The 21075-nt window shown below is 59.6% G+C and overlaps 2 protein-coding genes across 2 annotated transcripts; both read left to right on the top strand.

The window, feature by feature from the left end:
• Positions 1 to 497: 497 nt before the first annotated feature.
• Positions 498 to 19250, top strand: LOC125626070 (guanylate-binding protein 1-like). The gene is made up of 9 exons (XM_048828760.2): positions 498 to 699; positions 924 to 1051; positions 2462 to 2571; positions 2953 to 3155; positions 4028 to 4276; positions 6661 to 6941; positions 7197 to 7409; positions 14983 to 15085; positions 18748 to 19250. Exons 1-9 carry the CDS (start codon positions 513 to 515, stop codon positions 19248 to 19250), a joined length of 1977 nt encoding a protein of 658 aa, XP_048684717.2. The 5' UTR covers positions 498 to 512.
• On the top strand, positions 12513 to 14613 carry LOC142070037 (guanylate-binding protein 1-like). Its single transcript, XM_075123000.1, has 3 exons — positions 12513 to 12832; positions 13867 to 14111; positions 14476 to 14613. Exons 1-3 carry the CDS (start codon positions 12721 to 12723, stop codon positions 14611 to 14613), a joined length of 495 nt encoding a protein of 164 aa, XP_074979101.1. The 5' UTR covers positions 12513 to 12720.
• Positions 19251 to 21075: the final 1825 nt, after the last annotated feature.

Consider the following 21075-nt stretch of genomic DNA (forward strand, 5'->3'; position numbering starts at 1 on the left):
CTGGCTCCCCTTCTATGGTCCTTCTAGGGGCCCCATCACCGCAGCCTCATGTATTGTCCCTCACTCCACCTAGGGGAGCAGGGCGGTGCTGTTATCCCCATTGTACGGACGGGGAAACTGAGGCACAGAGCAGTTGAGACCGGGGATGGTCAGGCTTTGAAATGCTGAGTTCAGCAATGCCAAAACACCTTTCAAAACCTGGCCCAAGTGGCGGGGAGTCTTGCTGTAACCACTGGACCGTCCTACCTGTCCAGCAGCAGCCCCGCCACGTGTGATTCAAGGGGCACCGGCTGGGGGTCTGCAGCGATGCCCAGGAGCGCCAGGGCTTGTCTGCCCCAGGGTGAGCTGCCGTGGGCCATGCTGGGGTCCGTACGCTGCACCCGGGGTGGGTGGAAGGGTCTCCCACAGTTTGGGGGGCCTGACTCTGTGTCTCATTGTCCTCTGCCCCATGTCTCATCCCCTCACGCTGACCTTCCCTGCTCTGTGTCCCACAGGCCGCCCCCCCCGGCGCGATGGAGATCCCCATGCTGGCCCCCATCTGCCTGATCGAGAACAGCCCGGCAGGGGAGCTGCGGGTACAGCAGGAGGCGCTGCGGGTGCTGGCAGAGATCTCCCAGCCCGTGGTGGTGGTGGCCATCGCCGGGCTGTACCGCACCGGCAAGTCCTACCTCATGAACAAACTGGCTGGCAAGAGAACAGGTGGGAGACGTGAGCCCTGCCCCTGGGCGGCAGGACTCCTGGGTTCTGTCCCTGGCGCTGGCAGGGGAAAGGGGTCTAGTGGGTCAGAGTGGGGGGGCTGGGAGACAGGACTCCTGGGTTCCCTCCCTGGCTCTGGGAGGGCAGTGGGTTCTAGGGGTCGGGGGGGCAGGACTCCTGGGTTCCCTCGCTCTGCGACTGTCCCAGCTCCACCCCTCTCTCCCCAGGGTTCTCGCTGGGCTCCACCATCCAGTCGCACACCAAGGGCATCTGGATGTGGTGCCTGCCCCACCCCCGCCGGGCCGGCCACACCCTGGTGCTGCTGGACACCGAGGGGCTGGGCGACGTGGAGAAGGTGAGTGGGGGCGGGGGGCAGTGTATGAGAATCAGCCAATTTGCAGAGCAGGATGGAACGGCCCTTGTAGTTCCCAGGGGCTTCTGGGACTTGTAGTTCCCAGGGGATGCTGGGCATTGTAGTTCAGGGCAAGGCATGCTGGGAAAGGGGATGGGGTATTTAAGGAGCTCCCGCTGCTAAGGGACAGACTCAGCGAGCCCCATGGAGGGGAAGGAGGCTCTGTCTGATGTGGGGTGACGCCCTCTGAGGGGGGCAGTGCCAATCCCGGGAGGGCTGGGGATGCCATGGCGGGGCTGGGAAGGGAGGCCCAAGGGCGTGGCTGGAAACACCTGTCGTGGCCGGGGAGAACTGTTGAGGTAGCGAAAATGTTTCCTGTCCCGAATCGTGATGAAAAGTCAAAATGGGGGGAAAGTGTCAGGGCTTGAAAATCGGAAACGTGTCCTGGGTCCAGGTCACGCAAAAACTTGGATCATTTTCAAACATTTTGATTTTCCATCATTTTTTTCTTTCTTTCTTAACTGGGTCTAAATTTACCAAAATGTTGGCAACAAGACGACACTTTGCCTTGAGAAACATCCAGTTTCTAGTTAGACAAACAGCCAGTCGGGCTGTTTCCACAATTCTGAAACTTTTCCCCCAATAATTTTTCAAATCGGGAAACCTTAACCGACCCTGTTTCGCCAGTAATTTTGGTGTCAACAATTCAGCGGTCTCCAGTGACAATTTCATGACCCATTCTAGTCGGGAAGGGCAGGCCTGGGGTTTGGGGGAGCCAGCTTCAAATCCCTGCTCCACAGACCCCCGGTGTGACCTTGGACTCGGTTTCCCCACCCCGCCCGCCAGAGGGAGCGTGACGATAAATACATTCACTCTGGAGAGGGGCTCAGACCCGGCTGTTAAGATGGATCCTTTGAGAAGGATCCCGCAGCCTTGGCCATATGTCGGCATCGCTCTGCTGTAGGTGGAGGGAAGAGCTGGCATCCCCAGCCACCAGGGGGCAAAAAAAAGTCGGGACCCAAAAAATGCATGAGAGCAGCTGGACCCAACGGCGGGGGGGGGCTTGTCGCCTTCCCAAAGTTTAAATGGAGCCACGTGGGTTAGAAACATACTTCAGTAAAAGAAGAGGAGCTCCTGCCCCATCCCGTGCCTCCGGGAGCTGCGGATTTAACGGGGTGGGGGAGGGGAATATGCCAACCCCAAATAGTGACTCTCCTGGCTCCAAGAATGGGAATTCATTGTGGTCTGGACTGGGACCCCAGAGAGCTGGGAGCAGTTCTACTAGCCATCCCTCCCCCATGCCTCAGTTTCCCCATCTGTGCATGGGGCCGGGGATCCCGCCATGCTCTGCGATGGGCTGTGAGCTCTGTGGCTGGGATGCGCTCGGGCCGGTGACGGTGGGTGTCGTTCCAGGGCGACACGAAGAACGACACGTGGATCTTCACGCTGGCCGTGCTGCTCAGCAGCACCCTGGTCTATAACAGCCTGGGCACCATCAGCCAGCAGGCCATGGACCAGCTGCAGTATCCTTGCTTGGGGGCCGGGGCTGGGAGTTTGGGGGGCCCCATGTCCCCAGAGAAGGACCCCGTAGTTCCATCCAAATTCATCACCCCCAGCGAAATCGTGACACCACGGCCCTCTCTAGCGGCCTCTCTGCATGGTGGGTAACAACCCACTACTGCCACCAGCTGGCAGAATCACTGCTTTGCCTGCATTGCTGCTGGGGGCTGCTCTGGACCCTGGAGGTGGTGGGTTCGATCCCTGCTTCCTGGTGTTGTGATGGAATATCCTCCCCTTCCCCCGGTCCCTTCTGAGCCCCCATTGCAGGTGGGTTGGGGGGCCCTGAGGGATCAGGACCCCCCTGCGGGGGGCACCATGTATCAAGTTCCTTAACCGGCTCCCAGCTACGTGACGGAGCTGACGGAGTGCATCAAGGTGAAGGTGGCAGGCGAGGGCAGCTGGCAGGAGGGGGAGGATTCGGCTGAGTTCGTGCGGTTCTTCCCGGCCTTCGTGTGGGCCGTGCGGGATTTCGTGCTGCAGCTGGAGCTGGACAGGCAGGAGATCACCGAGGACGAGTACCTGGAGAACGGCCTGAAACTAAAGACAGGTAGAGGAGCGGTGCTGGCCCCAGGGTGGCACTAGGGGGCGCCGTGCTGCAGGGGGCGGGGCAGGGCTCTCCCCGCAGTCGGGGCTGGCCCCAGGGTGGCACTAGGGGGCGCCGTGCTGCAGGGGGCGGGGCAGGGCTCTCCCCAGCAGTCGGGGCTGGCCCCAGGGTGGCACTGGGGGGCGCCGTGCTGCAGGGGGCGGGGCAGGGCTCTCCCCGGCAGTCGGGGCTGGCCCCAGGATGGCACTAGGGGGCGCCGTGCTGCAGGGGGCGGGGCAGGGCTCTCCCCGGCAGTCGGGGCTGGCCCCAGGGTGGCACTAGGGGGCGCCGTGCTGCAGGGGGCGGGGCAGGGCTCTCCCCGGCAGTCGGGGCTGGCCCCAGGGTGGCACTAGGGGGCGCCGTGCTGCAGGGGGCGGGGCAGGGCTCTCCCCGGCAGTCGGGGCTGGCCCCAGGGTGGCACTGGGGGGCGCCGTGCTGCAGGGGGCGGGGCAGGGCTCTCCCCGGCAGTCGGGGCTGGCCCCAGGGTGGCACTGGGGGGCGCCGTGCTGCAGGGGGCGGGGCAGGGCTCTCCCCGGCAGTCGGGGCTGGCCCCAGGGTGGCACTGGGGGGCGCCGTGCTTGCAGAGGGGGTGACTTTTGTTCGAGACACAAACCCAGGCTGGTGACACCTTGTGGGTGTTACCGGTCCCTGGGAGTTGGGGCGTTCACTGTCCCAGCCACATTCCAGCTTGGACGGTTCCCCGGCTCCCCTCAATCCCTGTGGATAGTGGGGTCTCTTTCCTGCAGGGGCATCTGTCCAGCAGCCGCCACGCTGCCCCCCAGAAGCAGCCACATGGCAGCGCAGGGGCTGCTGCCCAGCTCCCGTCTCCTCCCCAGGCAGCAGCCGGCGAGCCCAGCTCCACAACCTGCCCCGCGAGTGCATCCGCCAGTTCTTCCCGGCCCGGAAATGCTTCGTCTTCGTCCAGCCGGCCGGCAGGAGGGACCTGCCCCGGCTGGAGGAGCTGCAGGAGGACGAGCTGGAGCCCGAGTTCCGGGAGCAGGTGGCCCGGTTCTGCCGCCACGTCTGGGAGACGTCGAAGCCCAAGACCATCCCAGGCGGCCACGTGGTGACCGGGGCCACTGAGAGTCGGTAGCCCTTGGGCCAGGGCTGTCCCAGAGTCAGGGGGCCGATGCCCTGGAACTGCTCCGAACGAAGCCAGCCAGGACTCTGCTTGAGCCTCTGTCACCCGGGCAAGAAGACTACACGGCTTCGGCCTTCCTGGGTCTGACCTCGGAGCGTTCAGCCCCCTGTTCTCCCCACAGCAAGTCCCCACAGCCAAAGGGCCTGTGCTCCTCCCCCCCCCCGGCACAGTGTCACCTGGTTGCATCCCCCTCTTGGGTCTCAGGTTATGAAGGGCACGGGCCATCGCCCACGTGCAGCCAGCTGGAGCCAGCTCACCTGCCCCGAGGGTCTCAGCAAAACTCACACAACCTTATTCCTACCACCGAGGCATTGGTGCAATACAGAGGGAAACTGAGGCACACACAACATTCATGGAAAACAGTCAGGCTCACATAGGCTCACGTACAACATAATGAGGAAAAAGCCACTTCATCACGGGGTCACCAGCTCCCCATGCGATGCTGGGGCCAATGGGGCTCGTGGGCGGGATGAACCGAGCCGGGAGGGGGTCCCCTATGGCCAGCACTGGTGGGGCCAACGCTGGAGCCTGCGCCTAGCTCTGGGGTGTGCGGTTAGGAGGGTCGCTAGAAAATTGTCAAGAGGTGGAACAAAGCCGCGGAAACGACCCGCAGCGAGAGAACAAGCCGGGTAGGGGGGAGCCCAACAGAGGAGATCTGGTTAGTGGATCCCAGAGGAGATGGGGAGAGGCCTAGATAGGAGGGTGGGCGCGTCTCCCCGGGGAGGGACACCTGGGTCCCAAAGGGCCGTTTGGGCTGCAGAGAAAGGCAGAGCAGGGCCCTGCGGCTGGGGTGGGCGGGGGGTGAAGCGAAGCGCGTCCCAACGAGAGATGAGGCACTAATTGCTCAGAGGGACTGGTGAGCATCTGGGCTTGGGAGGGGGGCATGTCCCATGCTCCGTGTCTGTCCTGCAGGGGGAGGGCAGGTGAAGGGGTGCAGGGAGGGGCAGGGAGCAGCCGGGGTCCTGGAGGTTGTGGGGAGGCTCTGGGAGGGGCTGGGCCCCCTGGCTCTGACCCTGCCCCCCTCCGGCCGCGCTGGGCCCCCTGGCTCTGACCCTGCCCCCCTCCGGCCGCGCTGGGCCCCCTGGCTCTGACCCTGCCCCCCTCCGGCCGTGCTGGGGACCCTGGCTCTGACCCTGCCCCCCTCCGGCCGTGCTGGGCCCCCTGGCTCTGACCCTGCCCCTCCGGCCGTGCTGGGGACCCTGGCTCTGACCCTGCCCCCCTCCGGCCGCGCTGGGGACCCTGGCTCTGACCCTGCCCCCCTCCGGCCGCGCTGGGGACCCTGGCTCTGACCCTGCCCCCCTCCGGCCGCGCTGGGGACCCTGGCTCTGACCCTGCCCCTCCGGCCGCGCTGGGGACCCTGGCTCTGACCCTGCCCCTCCGGCCGTGCTGGGCCCCCTGGCTCTGACCCTGCCCCTCCGGCCGTGCTGGGGACCCTGGCTCTGACCCTGCCCCCCTCCGGCCGTGCTGGGGACCCTGGCTCTGACCCTGCCCCCCTCCGGCCGTGCTGGGCCCCCTGGCTCTGACCCTGCCCCTCCGGCCGTGCTGGGGACCCTGGCTCTGACCCTGCCCCCCTCCGGCCGCGCTGGGGACCCTGGCTCTGACCCTGCCCCCCTCCGGCCGCGCTGGGGACCCTGGCTCTGACCCTGCCCCCCTCCGGCCGCGCTGGGGACCCTGGCTCTGACCCTGCCCCTCCGGCCGCGCTGGGGACCCTGGCTCTGACCCTGCCCCTCCGGCCGTGCTGGGGACCCTGGCTCTGACCCTGCCCCCCTCCGGCCGCGCTGGGCCCCCTGGCTCTGACCCTGCCCCCCTCCGGCTGCGCTGGGCCCCCTGGCGCTGACCCTGCCCCCCTCCGGCAGTGCTGGGCCCCCTGGCTCTGACCCTGCCCCCCTCCGGCCGCGCTGGGCCCCCTGGCTCTGACCCTGCCCCCCTCCGGCCGCGCTGGGCCCCCTGGCTCTGACCCTGCCCCTCCGGCCGTGCTGGGGACCCTGGCTCTGACCCTGCCCCCCTCCGGCCGTGCTGGGGACCCTGGCTCTGACCCTGCCCCCCTCCGGCAGTGCTGGGCCCCCTGGCTCTGACCCTGCCCCCCTCCGGCCGTGCTGGGGACCCTGGCTCTGACCCTGCCCCCCTCCGGCCACGCTGGGCCCCCTGGCTCTGACCCTGCCCCTCCGGCCGCGCTGGGCCCCCTGGCTCTGACCCTGCCCCCCTCCGGCCGCGCTGGGCCCCCTGGCTCTGACCCTGCCCCCCTCCGGCAGTGCTGGGGACCCTGGCTCTGACCCTGCCCCTCCGGCAGTGCTGGGGACCCTGGCTCTGACCCTGCCCCTCCGGCAGTGCTGGGGACCCTGGCGGTGACCTACGTCAACGCCATCCGCAGCGGGGCGGTGCCCTGCATGGAGAGCGCGGTGCTGGCCCTGGCCCAGATGGAGAACTCGGCGGCGGTGGGGGAGGCCGTGGCTGTCTACGAGGAGCAGCTGGCCCGGCGGGCGGCGCTGCCCACGGAGAGCGTGCAGGAGCTGCTGGAGCTGCACGCCCAGTGCGAGCGGGAGGCGCTGCGGGCGTTCATGGCGCGCGCCTTCAAGGACGACGACCGCAGCTTCCAAGGGGAGCTCATGGTACGGCCCCTCGCGCCGGCCCCAGGGGTTATGGGACAGCTGCCCCGCTGCAGGATGGGCGGGGATGGGGCTCCCCCGATCCCGTTCCCCGGGTATCTCCCGACCCCGGCCCCTGCTTAGCTGGAGACCCAAGATGCAAGACCAAGGGGACCCGGCCTCATCTCCAGCCCTGGCTGCATGCAGATTGGCTCACATCCCTGCCCCATTTGGGCCCTGTCCTCGCTCACCCCTGCCCTGTCTGTGCCCACCTGGCAGCGCCGTCTGGAGGAGCAGAAGCAGGAGATCTGCCGGCGCAATGAGCTGGCGTCGTTGGATCGCTGCACGGCCACCCTGCTGGAGCTGTCGGACGAGCTGGACGACCAGATCGGACAGGGGGTCTACCTGGTGCCCGGGGGCTACCAGCGCTTTCTGGACGACCAGTGGCATGTGGTGGACAGAAACTGGCACGTGCCAGGGAAGGGGATAAAGGTAGGAGAGGGCTGGAGCCTGGCTCTGTCTGTCTGTGCGTCCCCTCATTCTGCAGCCCAGGAAGCCCTGCTGAGAACCAGGGATCAGGTGCAGCATCAGAATGTGTCTACCCCACCCTCACAGCCCCCCCGCTGTCAGCGTGGCCCCGGCCAGGTTCCCGTGGCCAGCCCAGTCGTCAGCCGCTCTGCTGGGGCTGCTGGTGGGGGGCCAGTTAGTGTCCAGGTGATGAGGCCATTTGTCCTGTTACAAACCGGGTTCAGTCTGTTAACTCTGAAACCTAATGACCACACAATGACCCATTTTCCTGATCATTCCAGCTGTGGGTCAGCCCGGGTGTAGCACTTGAGGTTGGAGCCATTTGTTGCTGTGGGATAAATGCTCCCTTCGTGTCCGCCTCTGGGGCAGAGCGCTTTGGACACCAGCTGTTCACATACACACCCCACTCTTCCTTCTGGGCTCTCCGCTGCTCCCTCTCTTCAGCCCGTGGCCATGGAGGAGCCCATGTGCCTGGTGGGGAATGGCGCCGACGGGGAGCAGGATGGGTACAAGCAGGGGAACAACACGGTGACCTCCCGGGCCGCCATCGAGAACGAGGCGGCCCTCAGGGAGGTGCTGGCTCACTACGCGGCCGGGATGGGGGGGGCTGCGGCTGCCGGCAGAGCTGGGCGAGCTCTCGGCGGTGCACGGGAGGTGCAAGGCGGACGCCCTGCGGCTCTTCATGCAGCGCTCCTTCAAGGACGAGGAGCAGGGGTTCCAGAAGCAGCTGGTGGTAGGTGAGGGGGTGTCAGGGAGTCCCTGGGCGATGCTCTGGAACTGCTCCCCATGAAGCCAGGCAGGACCCTGGGGCAGTCGCCTTTCTGTGAGCAGCCTGTCTTCAGGACACAGAGCTCACCCGGCTTCCACCTTCCTGGGTCTGACCTCGGAGCATTCAGCCTCCTCTGCCCCTCCGTGCGCTTCCCCACAGCGAGTCCGCTCAGGCGGGGTCCTGGGGAAGCCAGAGGGTCCTGCACCCCAATTCCGCAGTCAGACGTGACTCTCAGCCAGCCAGTAACACAGAAGGTTTATTAGATGACAGGAACATGGTCTAAAACAGAGCTTGTGGGTGCAGAGAACAGGACCCCTCAGCTGGGTCCATTTTGGGGGGCAGTGAGCCAGACAGCCACGTCTGCACTTCACTCCATGTCCCAGCCAGCCCCAAACTGAAACTCCCTCCAGCCCCTCCTCCTCTGGGCTTTGTTCCTTTCCCGGGCCAGGAGGTCACCTGATTCCTTTGTTCTCCAGCCCTTTAGCTCTCACCTCGCAGGGGGGAAGGGCCCAGGCCATCAGTTGCCAGGAAACAGGGTGTCGGTCATTCTCTGTGTCCAGACCCCTGCACACACCTGCCCTGTAGGGCTCTGCAATGATCATACACCCTTACCCCACCACCTAGATACTTAAGAACTGCATAGGGGAAACTGAGGCACCCCCACAATATTCGGAGGAAACATTAAGAACAGTCCCACTTCGTCACAGGGGGTCCCGGGCCGGGCCCAGCAGCAAGGAGAGCATTGCTGGGGTGGATTTGCAGGGCAGGGGGGCCTGCTGGGCAGCAGTGGTGGGTCAGGGCCCCGTAGTGCCAAGTGCTGTACGGATACCCGACCGAAACCTGGTGCCTGCTCCAGGGACCGTCCAATCCCCGGGTGACCCGATTGGCCAGTGGACCATTGGCCCTCCCAATCCCCCGACTGGCCAATGAATCTGTGACCCTCTGATCCCCCGAGTCGCCAGTGAGCCTTCGGCTCCCCCAGTCCCCCAACTGGCCAGTGACCCGCTGTCAGGCGCAGGTCTCAGCCAGAGGAGGTGGGAGGGCACCGGAATCCAGCCCCAGCCGTGGCTCTGCGATGGGGTTTCTCCCTTTCCTTGCCCAGGCCGGGATCATGGAGCGACACGCAAACCTCCTCGCAGAAAACGAGGCCGTTTCAGAGCAGACCTGCCGCGCCCTGCTGGAGGAGCTCTCGGCCGCCATGCAGCAGAAACTCAGCGCCGGGCGTTACTCCGCAGCCCGGAGGGTACTAGGCCTACGACAGGGACCAGAACCAGGTGCTGGAGGATTACCGGGCGAATGCCAACAAAGGGGTCAAGGTGAGTGTTTGCATCCCCCCCGCCCCAGCAAACTCTCTGGATACCCCTTCCCAGCCCCCTTTATTTTAGAGACTCCCTGAAACCCCTGCCCCTCCTCCCATGCCAGGTGGGGTAGGGGCGCAGGAGGGGGTGAGGGCTCTGGTTGGGGGTGTGGGTTCTGGGGTGGGGCCAGAATTTAGGAGTTCAGGGTGTGGGAGGGGGCTCTGGGCTGGGACAAGGGGTCAGGAAGGGGTGCAGGCTCTGGGGTGGGGCTGGGGATGAGAGGTTTGGGGCGCAGAAGGGTGCTCCAGGCTGGGATCGAGGGGTTTGGAGGGTGGGAGGGGGGATTATTAATGAGCTTAGATTGTACAGATCCCTATGCAGTGCATGATGGTCTAATTCCAGGGTCACACTCCAGCAAGGGTGCAAGGCGGGGGAACTGGGAAATGGGCGCTTTGTCCTTGAGTGGCTGCGGTAAAGCACTCAGGTAGCTGAGTTGGGTGTGTGGTGCCACCCACTCTCATGTTGGGCGATAACAGGGCCTGGTGAGGCCGGCTGGATCTCCAAGAAAGCAGTGTGGGAGAGGCCTGCCCAGCTTGGGGGTTAGAGCCCACAGCTGTTCCCACGGCTCCCAGACTGCACCCCGGGGGTGACAGCCCATCACACCCACTGTCAAGGCTGAGAGCAGTACCTGGAGGAGGACTGTAGGGCTACCTGGTTGACCCAGCTTCGCCCTTTCCAGCTCTAAGCACTTCTCCTCCGCTTCCACCTCCAAGCGCTTCATCTGCAGGAAGAAATTCCTGTCTTCTGCAGTCAGAACTCGGTCTGGGTTAAGAGCATACCTCCAGCCTGCCACCTGGATCCCGGGGAGGGGAGGGCTGACCCTTCCCTCGGGTGGGTGTCTCCGGTCCCCCATCCCCTCCCTGCATTTCTGTCATGGAGCTGGATTTCTGGGCTGGATCTGGGTCTGTCTGCTCTGTGGCGTGCCGCTTTGGGAAGACTGGGTTCTCTCGGCCGTCGGTGCCCGACTGCAACCTGCTGCACAGTCTGCCCAAAGCTAGCCTAGCTATTTCGTTGCCATGAAGCTAGAAAAAAAATAACTGCTTGTTGGACTCCCCGGCTTGGCAGGCTGAACTCTCTGTGAGCCTGTCCCCCTCAGGCAGCAAAGCAAGGAAAAGAAAGAAAATACCTCCCTGGCTTTGCAGGCTGCAAAAAGGAAAAATGTGTCCTTTTAAAATCCTGAGGTCTGTGTCTCTGGTTCAAAATAATCCCACCGCTGACACCATGTCAAGGCTGATTCCCTACTCTGGCACTTCGAGTGCAGAAGGTGGGGCCCACAAGGACTCTAAAAATTCATACTGGCCACTCCAGGCTGGTGTTGAAGTCCCAAGGTCACTGCTTGTGTCTGACCTTGGATGGGTCGATGCTGCCACACCCAAGTGCAAGAAACCCCTCTGAGAGACCAGGAGGGCGCCCTTGGGAATTCCTCCCTGGGGGGTACCCTCAAGCCCTTTCACCCCCCCTCTGAGGAAGAGCTGAGAAAGAAAACAAAGGAAATCAGCTGTTGCCACCAGCTAATTAAACAACATGATGCACAAGCCTCTTAGGACGCCACGATCCAATCCGGTTCTTAAAAAGATATGTTTTATTAATAAAAAAAAGAAAAGAAAATTCTTCTGGTAACTTAGGCATTTGCTAGATTTTAAGAGTAACTCAAGGATTAAGCACCAAAACTAGTTTTCTTCAGGTCCAGTTAAAAGGTTACAAGCAAAACAAAAGCACCCGGGGTTAGCAGGGAGGAGTCCACAAGCCATAAAGAAATAAAAAGGGACAAACCCGATCGCGTCTTTTGAGACATTTCCTGACCTGTTTCTGTATCTGGGCTTTCAGCTGAGAAGTTTCTAGGTATGATACTGAAACTGGCCCCAAGCGTCTTACGGCATCGCTGCTGCCCTGTCTCCTCTCCCCGGGAGAACAACCCCAGACAGACCAAAGGGGAGTCTCTGTCGATTAGAGAACAGTTACTCAGAGGGATTTTATAGCTACTGGCTGGCTGGGTGTCCATAAAAGGGAGCTCCCCGCCCCCCTTCATTTATCACACCCGCCTTCAGTCATGGCGAGGCCCCTTTCCCCAGAGAGCTGCTTCTTATCCCCTGAGCCACCTCCCGAGCGTGGCACCCCCCCCCCCAAGCGTGTCCTGCTGGATGCTACGTCCCTTGAACCTGTTATTTTCAAGACCTTCCCATGGCTGCTACAGCCTCTTTATACACCCGGCTAGTCGTACCAGGGGGCAGCAGGGACCAGGGCTGCCGACGTTCATGAGTATTATCATTTTCCTTAAAGCCCCAGCTCCTGGAGCCAGGTGGGTCTGGGCTGGTTTCAGACTTAAAGAAAAAGGAAGCTTCGAGCCCTCGTGGCTGTGGATAAAGCTACAAAATGTGACCCCTGGGCACCCTAATGGTCACAGCTTGGAAAAGCCTCACAAGGGATGCAAAGAAGGCAGATGGGTTCTGTGAATATTCCTGCCCTGGAGTGGAAGGAAGGGGGCCGAGGCTTTCGGTTCCAGCAGCGGTAATAGGCTTTCTGTTCGGCCAGTGACTGGGGGGGATGTTAAATACCAGATGCTAAAGTTACACATCTCTAAATCAGCAGGACCAGGTACCCCGTATGGAAGAGTAGCAAAAGAATTGGCCGAGGATCTCCCTGAACCATTGATGTTGATATGCAACACATCTTGGCATTCAAGGGAGGTCCCAGAGGACTGGAAAAAGCTCTTATGCCAATATTTAAAAAGGGTGGGGAGGGCGGCCCAGGAACCCATGGGCAGTAAAACCCTGCGGGTGTCTGTAGGGGAGGGAAGAGTACTGTTTATCCTCACTTTATGGGATGGTGCTGTGCCTTTTCCCCACAGCTTAGAGTGAAACACAAGACAGGCTTTGTGTTGGCATGACGCTGAATTCCCAGCATCAGTTCCTGTTATACGAAGGGCAGCTGCTTTCCTGGCCATTTTCGGTTTCCATTTGACACAGAGCTGTCTGCACTGCGTGGGGGGGTTTCGGGCCCAGCAACTTCCACATGCCCGAACTCCGTTGCCTGAAATCTAATCAGCCGCGAGTCCCATCCCTGCCAACTTTTAGCAGAAAGGAGAAGCGAATAAATCTCCCCTGGAGTTTCGCAGCACCCGCTGGCTTGAAGCTGTTAAAGGGAATGAATGTCCTGGTGCAAAAAGTGGCATCATGTCCCAGCTCAGAGACAGCAAAGAGGAGGAGCCAGTGGTCGGTTTGCAGCAGGGCAGCCAGACACAAGGAGCTGTGCTAATGCAGGTGATTAATGGGCTGGGTAACAAAAGGGATCAATAGGGGTGCTTCAAATTCACATGCAGCCCCGTTGGGAAGCCACAGACCCACACAGCCACTTTGCTCTCCGGCACTCCCTAATGAGCACCCCCAGCTAAGCTCCCTGCTCCGAGTGCCCGGGGGCTGCCCCAGTAGCAAATTACTGAAACACAACATTGGTATACAGGGTGAAACCCGGTGGGGTCGCAGCTGCCCTTCAATCAGGATAAGTGTCAAAGAAGCAATTAAGCTCCTTTTATGGAACCAGGCAACTGAGACTAAAGAAGCCACTACCCAAAATGTGGGACATATACAAGGCTGCTCAGGAATCTGAGCTATATGGGTGTTGTTTTTGGTGGAGGTGTGTGTGTGTTTGAGGGGAGGGTGTGGCAAAGAAGCAGCAGAATCACCACTGAAGCAGAGACAGAAGGAAGCCAGCGAGACGTGCTTCTAACATGACCCTGAAAAAGGCTAAGAGCAAGGGAGATCTTTTGGGCAGCGTGCTGGCTGGAAAGAGGCTTGGGATTGTGAGTAAAAAAACTGCCTCTTGCTATGTTCTGGGGAACAGGACTTTGTAAATAAAGAAGTAGCAAAGAAATAGCTGACTCCATCAGTAATGTCCCCCCCGCCCCATAACAGAAACAACATACGAGACCCGAAATATGGTCAGCCACTCAGGCTAAAAACGCCTAAGCTGGTGTGAAGAGTGAGATCCATTTTCCAGGAAGAGACTCAAGATTCCCCTGATTGGGCAGGATCGCATGAGCCGTTTGAGCCTGGTGCAGGGCCAGATTCCCAGTGGGTTGGCAGCTGATAGTGGGATCACCTCCTCTCCTAATCGCATGATCATTTCCCACCCTGCAGGGGCCGGTTGTTTCCTGTCCATTGCTGTCTTCGAAGGGCTGCTTGTCTAGCCCAGGATCAAAAGAGGAAGGGACCAGTCCCCCGCATAGACCGTCAGCCCTGGAGGGCCCAGAAAAAGCCCCCCAGTGTCCTAACCCTCTGCTCCTTTCTCCTCCCAGTGCTCAGCGCCTTGGTCAAAAGCTACGTGGACACGACACACAGCGGGAACATGCCCTGCCTGGAGGACGCCGTGACGGCTACAGAGAACAAGATGGGCGTCACGGAGGCGCTGGCTCACTACGTGGCTGAGACAGAGATGCGGGTGGCATTCCCGGCGGCCATGATGGAGCTCTCGGAGCGTCACGGCAAAAGCCTGGCAGACGCTCTGCAGCTTTTCATGCAGCTCTCCCTCAAGGCTGAGACGGTGAGGTATCAGCTAGAGCTTATGGTAACGCACTCGTGCTTTTAGCTCTAGAGGTCCCCGGTTCAATCCCCCAGGGCAGCCGTGCCGGGGCCTGTCTAGGATTGAAACCGCTGTGAGCTCACACGCTCGAGGTGAGCTTGGCTCGAGCAGTGGGAGTAAGTTACCTGCTGGTGAAAGGGCTAGAAAGCCAGGACTGTGTCCTTCTCTCCAGCGGGGCAGGGGCCGCCCGCAAGCTACAAGCGAGAGCAGAGAGGAGGCTGCAGAGGACAGAAATAAGGTTTTTTCCTTTTCTTGGCTAGGCCTTTGGCAACGTCTTCAGCAGAAATGAAGCATCTCCAAGGAACTTTGCCTCTTGTTGCGGGAGGAGCTCTCGGCCGCTGTGTGGAAGAAGCACACGGACGGGGTTTACATGCTACCTGGCGGCTACCAAGACCTCCGAGACCAGAGCCACGTGGTGAACTTCCGGACAACACCCAACAACGGGGTCAAGGTGAGTGGGTGACAACCCCTTCATTTGGAAAGTGGGCGTAACTATCCACACCGGGGCAGCAGAACGGGGGGCCATAGCCCCATCACTTTTAAAAGGAAGAGGCGAAGTGGGGGCTGGGTCTCGGGGGAAGGGTAGTGCAGGGGCGGGGCCACGGTTCGGGCGCTGGTGGCCCCCCCGCTTTTAGGGACCTTCCGTTGCCCTTGTGTCCACAGCACGGCTTTCCTACCTCATCCCCCCCGATGTCTGTTTTAAAACTACAGCAAGGGCCCTTGCTAAGAGGAAACCTGTTTTATTGGCCACAGGCCCCTGGGAGCCGAGGGTGATTAGCATATTCATGAGAGCTCATGAATAATTCAACACTATGTGATCTTGTCTTCCCAGGCAGAAGAGGTACTGGACCAGTTCCTGGCCAGTGAGACGGCAGCGACAGACGCCATCCTCAGAGCAGATAAAACGTTGACGGAAGCAGAGGAGGAGAAAGCCAGTACGTTGCCCTAGTCTGGGGGATTTCTGATCGAACTGGACCTAAAAATTCCCTAATTTCCTCCGACGTCTGTGTCTGTGTCCCGCGCTTCACCCTCTCTGACCCAAGTGGCTCGCCAGAATTTGGGATCTTGTGCGTTCTTCCAGTTGGGAGGAGAAATTGAGGATGGAGTCTGGTACCTTTGGTGCAGTTCCGTTTATTTACCAAGCATGGACCAAATGCAGTTTCCCTGAATACAGGAGGACTTGAAAAACAGAGCCCCCCACCCCAGAAGGGATGTGGACAAACTGGAGAGAGTCCAGCGGAGGGCAAGGAAAATGATTAGGGGGCTGGGGCACGTGACTTACGAGGAGAGGCTGAGGGAACTGGGATTGTTTAGTCTGCAGAAGAGAAGAGTGAGGGGAGATTTGATAGCAGCTTTCAACTACCTGAGGGGGGTCCCAAAGAGGATGGAGCTGGGCTGTTCTCAGTGGTGGCAGATGACAGAACAAGGAGCAATGGTCTCAAGTTGCAGTGGGGGAGGTCTAGGCTGGAGATCAGGAAACACTATTTCAATAGGAGGGTGGTGAAGCGCTGCATTGGGTTCCCTAGGGAGGGGGTGGAATCTCCATCCTTTGAGGTGTTTAAGGCCCAGCTTGACAAAGCCCTGGCTGGGATGAATTAGTTGGGGTTGGTCCTGCTTTGAGCAGGGGTTGGACTAGATGGCCTCCTGAGGTCCCCTCCAACCCTGATCTTCTATGGTTCTCTGATTCTAACAGGAGACAGTTTCCTTGCTCACAATTCGAAGCCTCTTTTAGCCAGTATTGTGCCCAAAAGCTCCCTCTCTGGGCTTCTCTCAGGGTTGTGCTATCAGTTGCTTGTTCGGGCTGCATCTCGCTTTCTGCTCCTTCTGCCTCTGAGTGTCTCCCCTTCTGCTGTGTCTTACACACAGACTCTTAAGCCAAAACGATATTCAGTGACGCCCCTCCACCAAGATGTTTGCAATTTCTGAGTTGCTTCGGGCAATGACTTGTGCTTATCTGTCTCTTGCAGCTATCTGAAACAAAGGGTGGCAGTTAAACCTGTAATAACCTTCTAAAAAAACCCCTGCAGCCAGAATGAATAGTGACCAAAGAGATTAAACACTCGAGGGTGTGTGTGTGTGTCTCTTAGGGGTCATGGAACCAGTATTTTCCACCCACGTGAAATTCACTTACTATAAATCAATACCGCATTGGATTTAAATACCTCTTCATCCTTGAATTATTTGCTGCCTGTCACAAGACAGTCTAGCGCGTGTGAACTATGGGCCATAGACTCAAATACTGTGAAGGAGAAGCAAAAACCAAGCAAACCTCAGGAGAATTTAAAAGAAAAATAGGGGAAAATATCCATTTTTAATGTAAGGCCCCACAGGAACTAAAATAATGGTGCAAGATTCCCAGAGCAACTTCAAATCACTGCTCACTTGTACAGGGAAAAAATCAAAACGAGGGGTGAGATTTTTTGAAAGCGTCTAAATGATTTGGGGGCCTATTTTGATAACCCCAGCCCAGAGTCTGATAAACTCCAGCCGACCGGCAACTGCTCTCATGGACGGACCAATCCATCAAACGACCACAGGTAACATGAATCGCATATGTAGGTCTGGGGGGGTGGGGGGGGCTGGCTTAGTCCTATGTGCTACAGCATCATTTTACACAGTCTGAACCCCCGGTCACGGGTTGTGGCAGGATGCCTCAGCAATAACACGTCCGAGTTTAGCTCCTTAGCTAAGCTCCACACAGGAGGATCTCTGGAGTTAGATTAGAGATTGTCGCCCCTTTGGCCCAGGGGTTCGCCAGAATTCCTGACCTTGCAGGGGTATTCATTGGTGTCCTCTTGCTTCCTTATAAAGGATTTGCACAGGGGCCTGTACAGCAGCAGGAAGATCCCTTCCTCAGAAATCCCCACGCCTGCCTCTCCGGCAGGCTCTGTGCCCAAGAAAATCTCTCCGCTCCCCATGTCAAACTCCGTCCAGCAGCCAATCTCCTGTCACCGGCAACCAGGGAAACCCCGCTCTCGCTAGCAGACATTAGTAGAGTTAGAAGACATTTTTTGCAGAAAGTTTTTTTCCCCACAGATTCAGGGCAACCAAAGCTAGTGGTAATTTAGGCCAATTTGTTGCAAATCATTCAGGTCAATGACAAGATCTCTTAGACCTGGTGTGACGCAGCAGGGAGGGGGGAGTATTGACCTGGGAATGTAGCAGGGGGGTTTCACGGGGGATGGGAGACCTGAGAGCCGGTAACCAGAGCCGGGAGGGGGAGGTAACACCTCTGCCCGGGAATGTGGACAGAGGCTGCAGCAGGGAACCTGCTGGGGGGGTTTAGTTTCAGTTTGGGGCTGGGTGGAGGAACACAGGGAACCCCAGGGCTGGGGTCTAAGCTCCCTGCTCCCCCAGAAGGACTTGACTGAGGGGTCCTGCTTGTACCCACAAGCTCTGTTTTGGACTGTGTTCCTGTTGTCCAATAAACCTTCTGTTTTACTGGCTGGCTGAGAGTCTCAGTGAATCCCAGGAAGAGGGGTGCAGGGCCTGGACTCCCCCACACTCCGTGACACCTGGGAAAAGTGCAGTGAAAGGCAACAGACATGATGAGGGGGATGGAACTGCTTCCATGCGAGGAGAGATTAAAAAGACTTGTTCCGCCTGGAAAAGAGGGGACGAAGGGGGGACGAGATTGAGGTCTTGCAAATCATGACTGGTGAGGGGAAAGCGAAGAAGGAAGTGTTGTTTACTTCTTCATGTCACACAAGAGCCAGGGGTTACCCAATGAAATTAACAGGCAGCAGGTTTAAAACAAACAACAGGAAGTAAGTATTTCCTCACACAACGCTTAGCCAACCTGTGGGACTCACTGCCAGGGGACGTTGTGAAGAGCAGAGGAATACCAGGGTTCAGAAAAGAACTAGATACATTCCTGGAGGATGGGTCCCTCAATGGCCATTAGCCAGGATGGGCAGGGACACAACCCCTTGCTCTGGGTGTCCCTAAACCTCTGAGTGCAGATGCAGGGACCTGACAGCGGGATGGATCACTCGATAATTGCCCTGTTCTGTTCATTCCCTCTGGGCACCGGGCACTGGCCTCTGTCGGCAGCCAGGACATTCGGCGGGATGGACCTTTGGGCTGACCCGGTCTGGCCGCTCTTATGGTCTTAACAACAATTCTAAAAATGTTAAAATATTTCAACTTTTTGTTTCAGAAAGGCAGGTTGGGCTGGGCTGGACCGACATTTTATTTTTAAAAATAATTTAAAACAACAGGAAACAAAAAAGAAACAGAGACAAACATTTGTTTCAGGTTGAATGAAACGTTTAGCTTGACCCCAAATAATTTTTTTCCAACTATTTTCATTTCGCCGGGAAATCTGACAGTTTTACGTTCCACTTTGATCCAAAACAAAATGTTTCCTTTTGATGATTTGGTTGGGCCCCCACCCCAGACGCTCAGGTCTTCACTCAGCTCCAGGCAGGGGCAGCTCTGGCACCACCAGGACGTCAGCAGGAAATGGCGGGGGGGGGTCTTCAGATGTCTGAGAATCAGACTCCGGCAGATCTGCCCCAAATGCTGCCCGTTCTCGTGTGACCGTGGGGCCTTTACGTCGGGGTTGTTCGTTGTGACCCTTCGTCCCGATGTGCAGGGGAGAAGCAGGAGGGGGAGAGGCTGGAGCAGCAGCGGAAGGCGGCGGAGGAGAAGTGGCTGCAGACGGAGCCGCTGGTGAAGGACCAGGAGCGCAGCCACCAGGAGAACGTGAAGCAGCTGGAGGCCAAGGTGGCGGAGGAGCTGGCCGGTGCCCGGCAGGAGGCGGAGCGGGCGCTGGAGAGCAAGGTGAAGGAGCAGGAGGCCATGCTGCAGAAGGGCTTCGCGGAGAAAGCCGGGCTGATGGAGGACGCAATCTCGGGCCTCAGGGAAGAGATACGTCCAGCCAACGCCTCCCGTGCCAGTGGCCCCATTGTTCCCTTCCATGCCCCTGACCCATTTCCCCCTGGGCCACCCCCTGGGCCCTTTCCCCCTGGGCCACCCTTCGGCCTCTTCCCTCCCAGCCGTGTCCACAGCCCCTGTCCTCCCATCTTCAGTACCCACCGTGCCAGACTCTCCATTCGTGGCAGGGACTGCGACTATCTTTCACACCCAGCCAGCTGAGCAAGGGCAGATCGGCAGCAGCCACCACAGCCCAGCCCCCCAATTTGTCCAGCCCCCCCGTCCCCTTGCCAGCCCCTGAGCCTTTGGCTTTGTCTGAGCTCGGTCCCCCTGCACCGTGGGTCTTTGGGCAGGAAAGAACAGGAGGACTTGTGGCACCTTAGAGACTAAGAAATTTATTGGAGCATAAGCTTTCATGGGCTGCAGCCCACGTGACCCGTTGTTTGTTTCCCAAGTGACCTGCCTGGCTCGGTATCGGGGCCGTGTCCTCGCCAGGATTTCCCACTCCCCCAGTTTAGGGGTTCGCTGCAGGCTGTGTGTTTTCAGAGCATTCGCTGAGATGGTAACTAGCGAAGGGCCCAGGCCGGATCCACTGGAAACACCCTGCTCGGGCCACGTCCCCGGTTGCAGCTCCACGTTAAGCCCACGCCGTTATCCGGGGCATTCACCAGACGCAGCGGAGACGGCTGCAGGCCAGCACCTGGCTATAGCCCGGCCACCGAGCGTGGCTGCGTGGCCATGTTCTCGCGTTAGCCATCCCGGGTCACATCCGCAGTGCCAGGGCGGCACCTCGGCTTTCAACGGGGGTTGGCTGCGGAAGTTCACCCTGACGGCGTCACTGCTCCTTGGACCCGTGCGGCCGGAGGGGCAGAACCCCACTTTCTGGGCAGTAGCCGCCCCGAGTTCAAGGTGTTCACACGAGCCCGAAACTGTCCAACTTCAAACGGGGCTCAAGGAGAGAATTGGGCTGCGGAGACGTCAGCCGGCACCGCACCTTGGAAACACCAGTCGGGTCTGTCCCCACAGCCAGGGAACAGTTAAAGGCTGGACCCCAACGGGACGAGGCAGCGTCTGGCTGGGCCGTTAGCGGTGACTTGCCACCTGACTACTGCTAATTCCGGCTTGGCCTCCCTTCGGCCTCTTTTCCCATCAACCGAGCTTGGTGTAATGAACTTTCACTTCCCTTGTACAGTTAAGCTCACAACAGGGTAAATGAGGGAGCAGGGGGCTGGAAGCCAGGACTCCTGGGTTCTCTTCGCAGCTCTAGGAGGGGAGTGGGGGCTAGTGGTTAGAGATGGGGGAGTCAGAAGCTGAGATGGGAGGTGGGGGGTGAAATCTGGGTGGGTCGGAGGAGTGGTGTTCAAGGGGGCTTCCTAGGCGTGTCTCACATCCACCCAGCTCTGGCCTTCCCCTACCCACTCTGCGGGGAGATCGCTGGGAGGGGGTGCATGTCGAGAGGCCTGCCTGCAGCCCAGTGACACTTCAACCCGCTGGATGGATCAGCTTTTAATTCCCATTTGCTCAATTAGCCTTAAACGATCAAATCCTCCGGCTGGTTTGAAAGGGCCGGTGATGAGGCGTGAAGCGGGGGAGGCAGGAGAAAAGCTTCACTCATTAGATGTCCAGGCGTTTGTCTTCATAACAGAGACAAATATTCCCACAGCTCCTGCCTCAAGATCCCAAGGAAATGTACGGAGCAGAGATGCAGCCACCTCTGGGGTGAGTGCGGGGGCTGTTTAACAGAAACATGACAAAAAGAAAAGGAGGACTTGTGGCACCTTAGAGACTAACCAATTTATTTGAGCATAAGCTTTCGTGGGCTACAGCTCACTTCATCGGACGCAGTTTGCCAGGGTATGGAGAGAATCCCCAATCTGTTAATTTAGCCCTGCTCAAACCACTCGACCCCACTCCCCCCCCAGAGCCGGGGAGAGAACCCAGGAGTCCTGGCTCCCCGACGCCCCCCTGCTCGAACCACTCGACCCCACTCCCCTCCCAGAGCTGGGAGAGAACCCAGGAGTCCTGGCTCCCAGCCCCCCTGCTCGAA

Source organism: Caretta caretta, chromosome 24 (assembly GCF_965140235.1).
Source record: "Caretta caretta isolate rCarCar2 chromosome 24, rCarCar1.hap1, whole genome shotgun sequence".
Lineage (NCBI taxonomy): Eukaryota > Metazoa > Chordata > Testudines > Cheloniidae > Caretta > Caretta caretta.

Bases quoted from the DNA above. Each gene is read 5' to 3' on its own strand.
- LOC125626070 (XM_048828760.2), top strand. From the start codon at position 513: ATGGAGATCCCCATGCTGGCCCCCATCTGCCTGATCGAGAACAGCCCG. The intron at 6,942-7,196 runs GTACGGCCCCTC...CCCACCTGGCAG, and splicing joins GCTTCCAAGGGGAGCTCATG to CGCCGTCTGGAGGAGCAGAA. The intron at 15,086-18,747 runs GTACGTTGCCCT...CCCGATGTGCAG, and splicing joins AGCAGAGGAGGAGAAAGCCA to GGGAGAAGCAGGAGGGGGAG.
- LOC142070037 (XM_075123000.1), top strand. From the start codon at position 12,721: ATGTCCTGGTGCAAAAAGTGGCATCATGTCCCAGCTCAGAGACAGCAA. The intron at 12,833-13,866 runs GTGATTAATGGG...TTCTCCTCCCAG, and splicing joins AAGGAGCTGTGCTAATGCAG to TGCTCAGCGCCTTGGTCAAA. The intron at 14,112-14,475 runs GTGAGGTATCAG...TTGTTGCGGGAG, and splicing joins TCTCCCTCAAGGCTGAGACG to GAGCTCTCGGCCGCTGTGTG.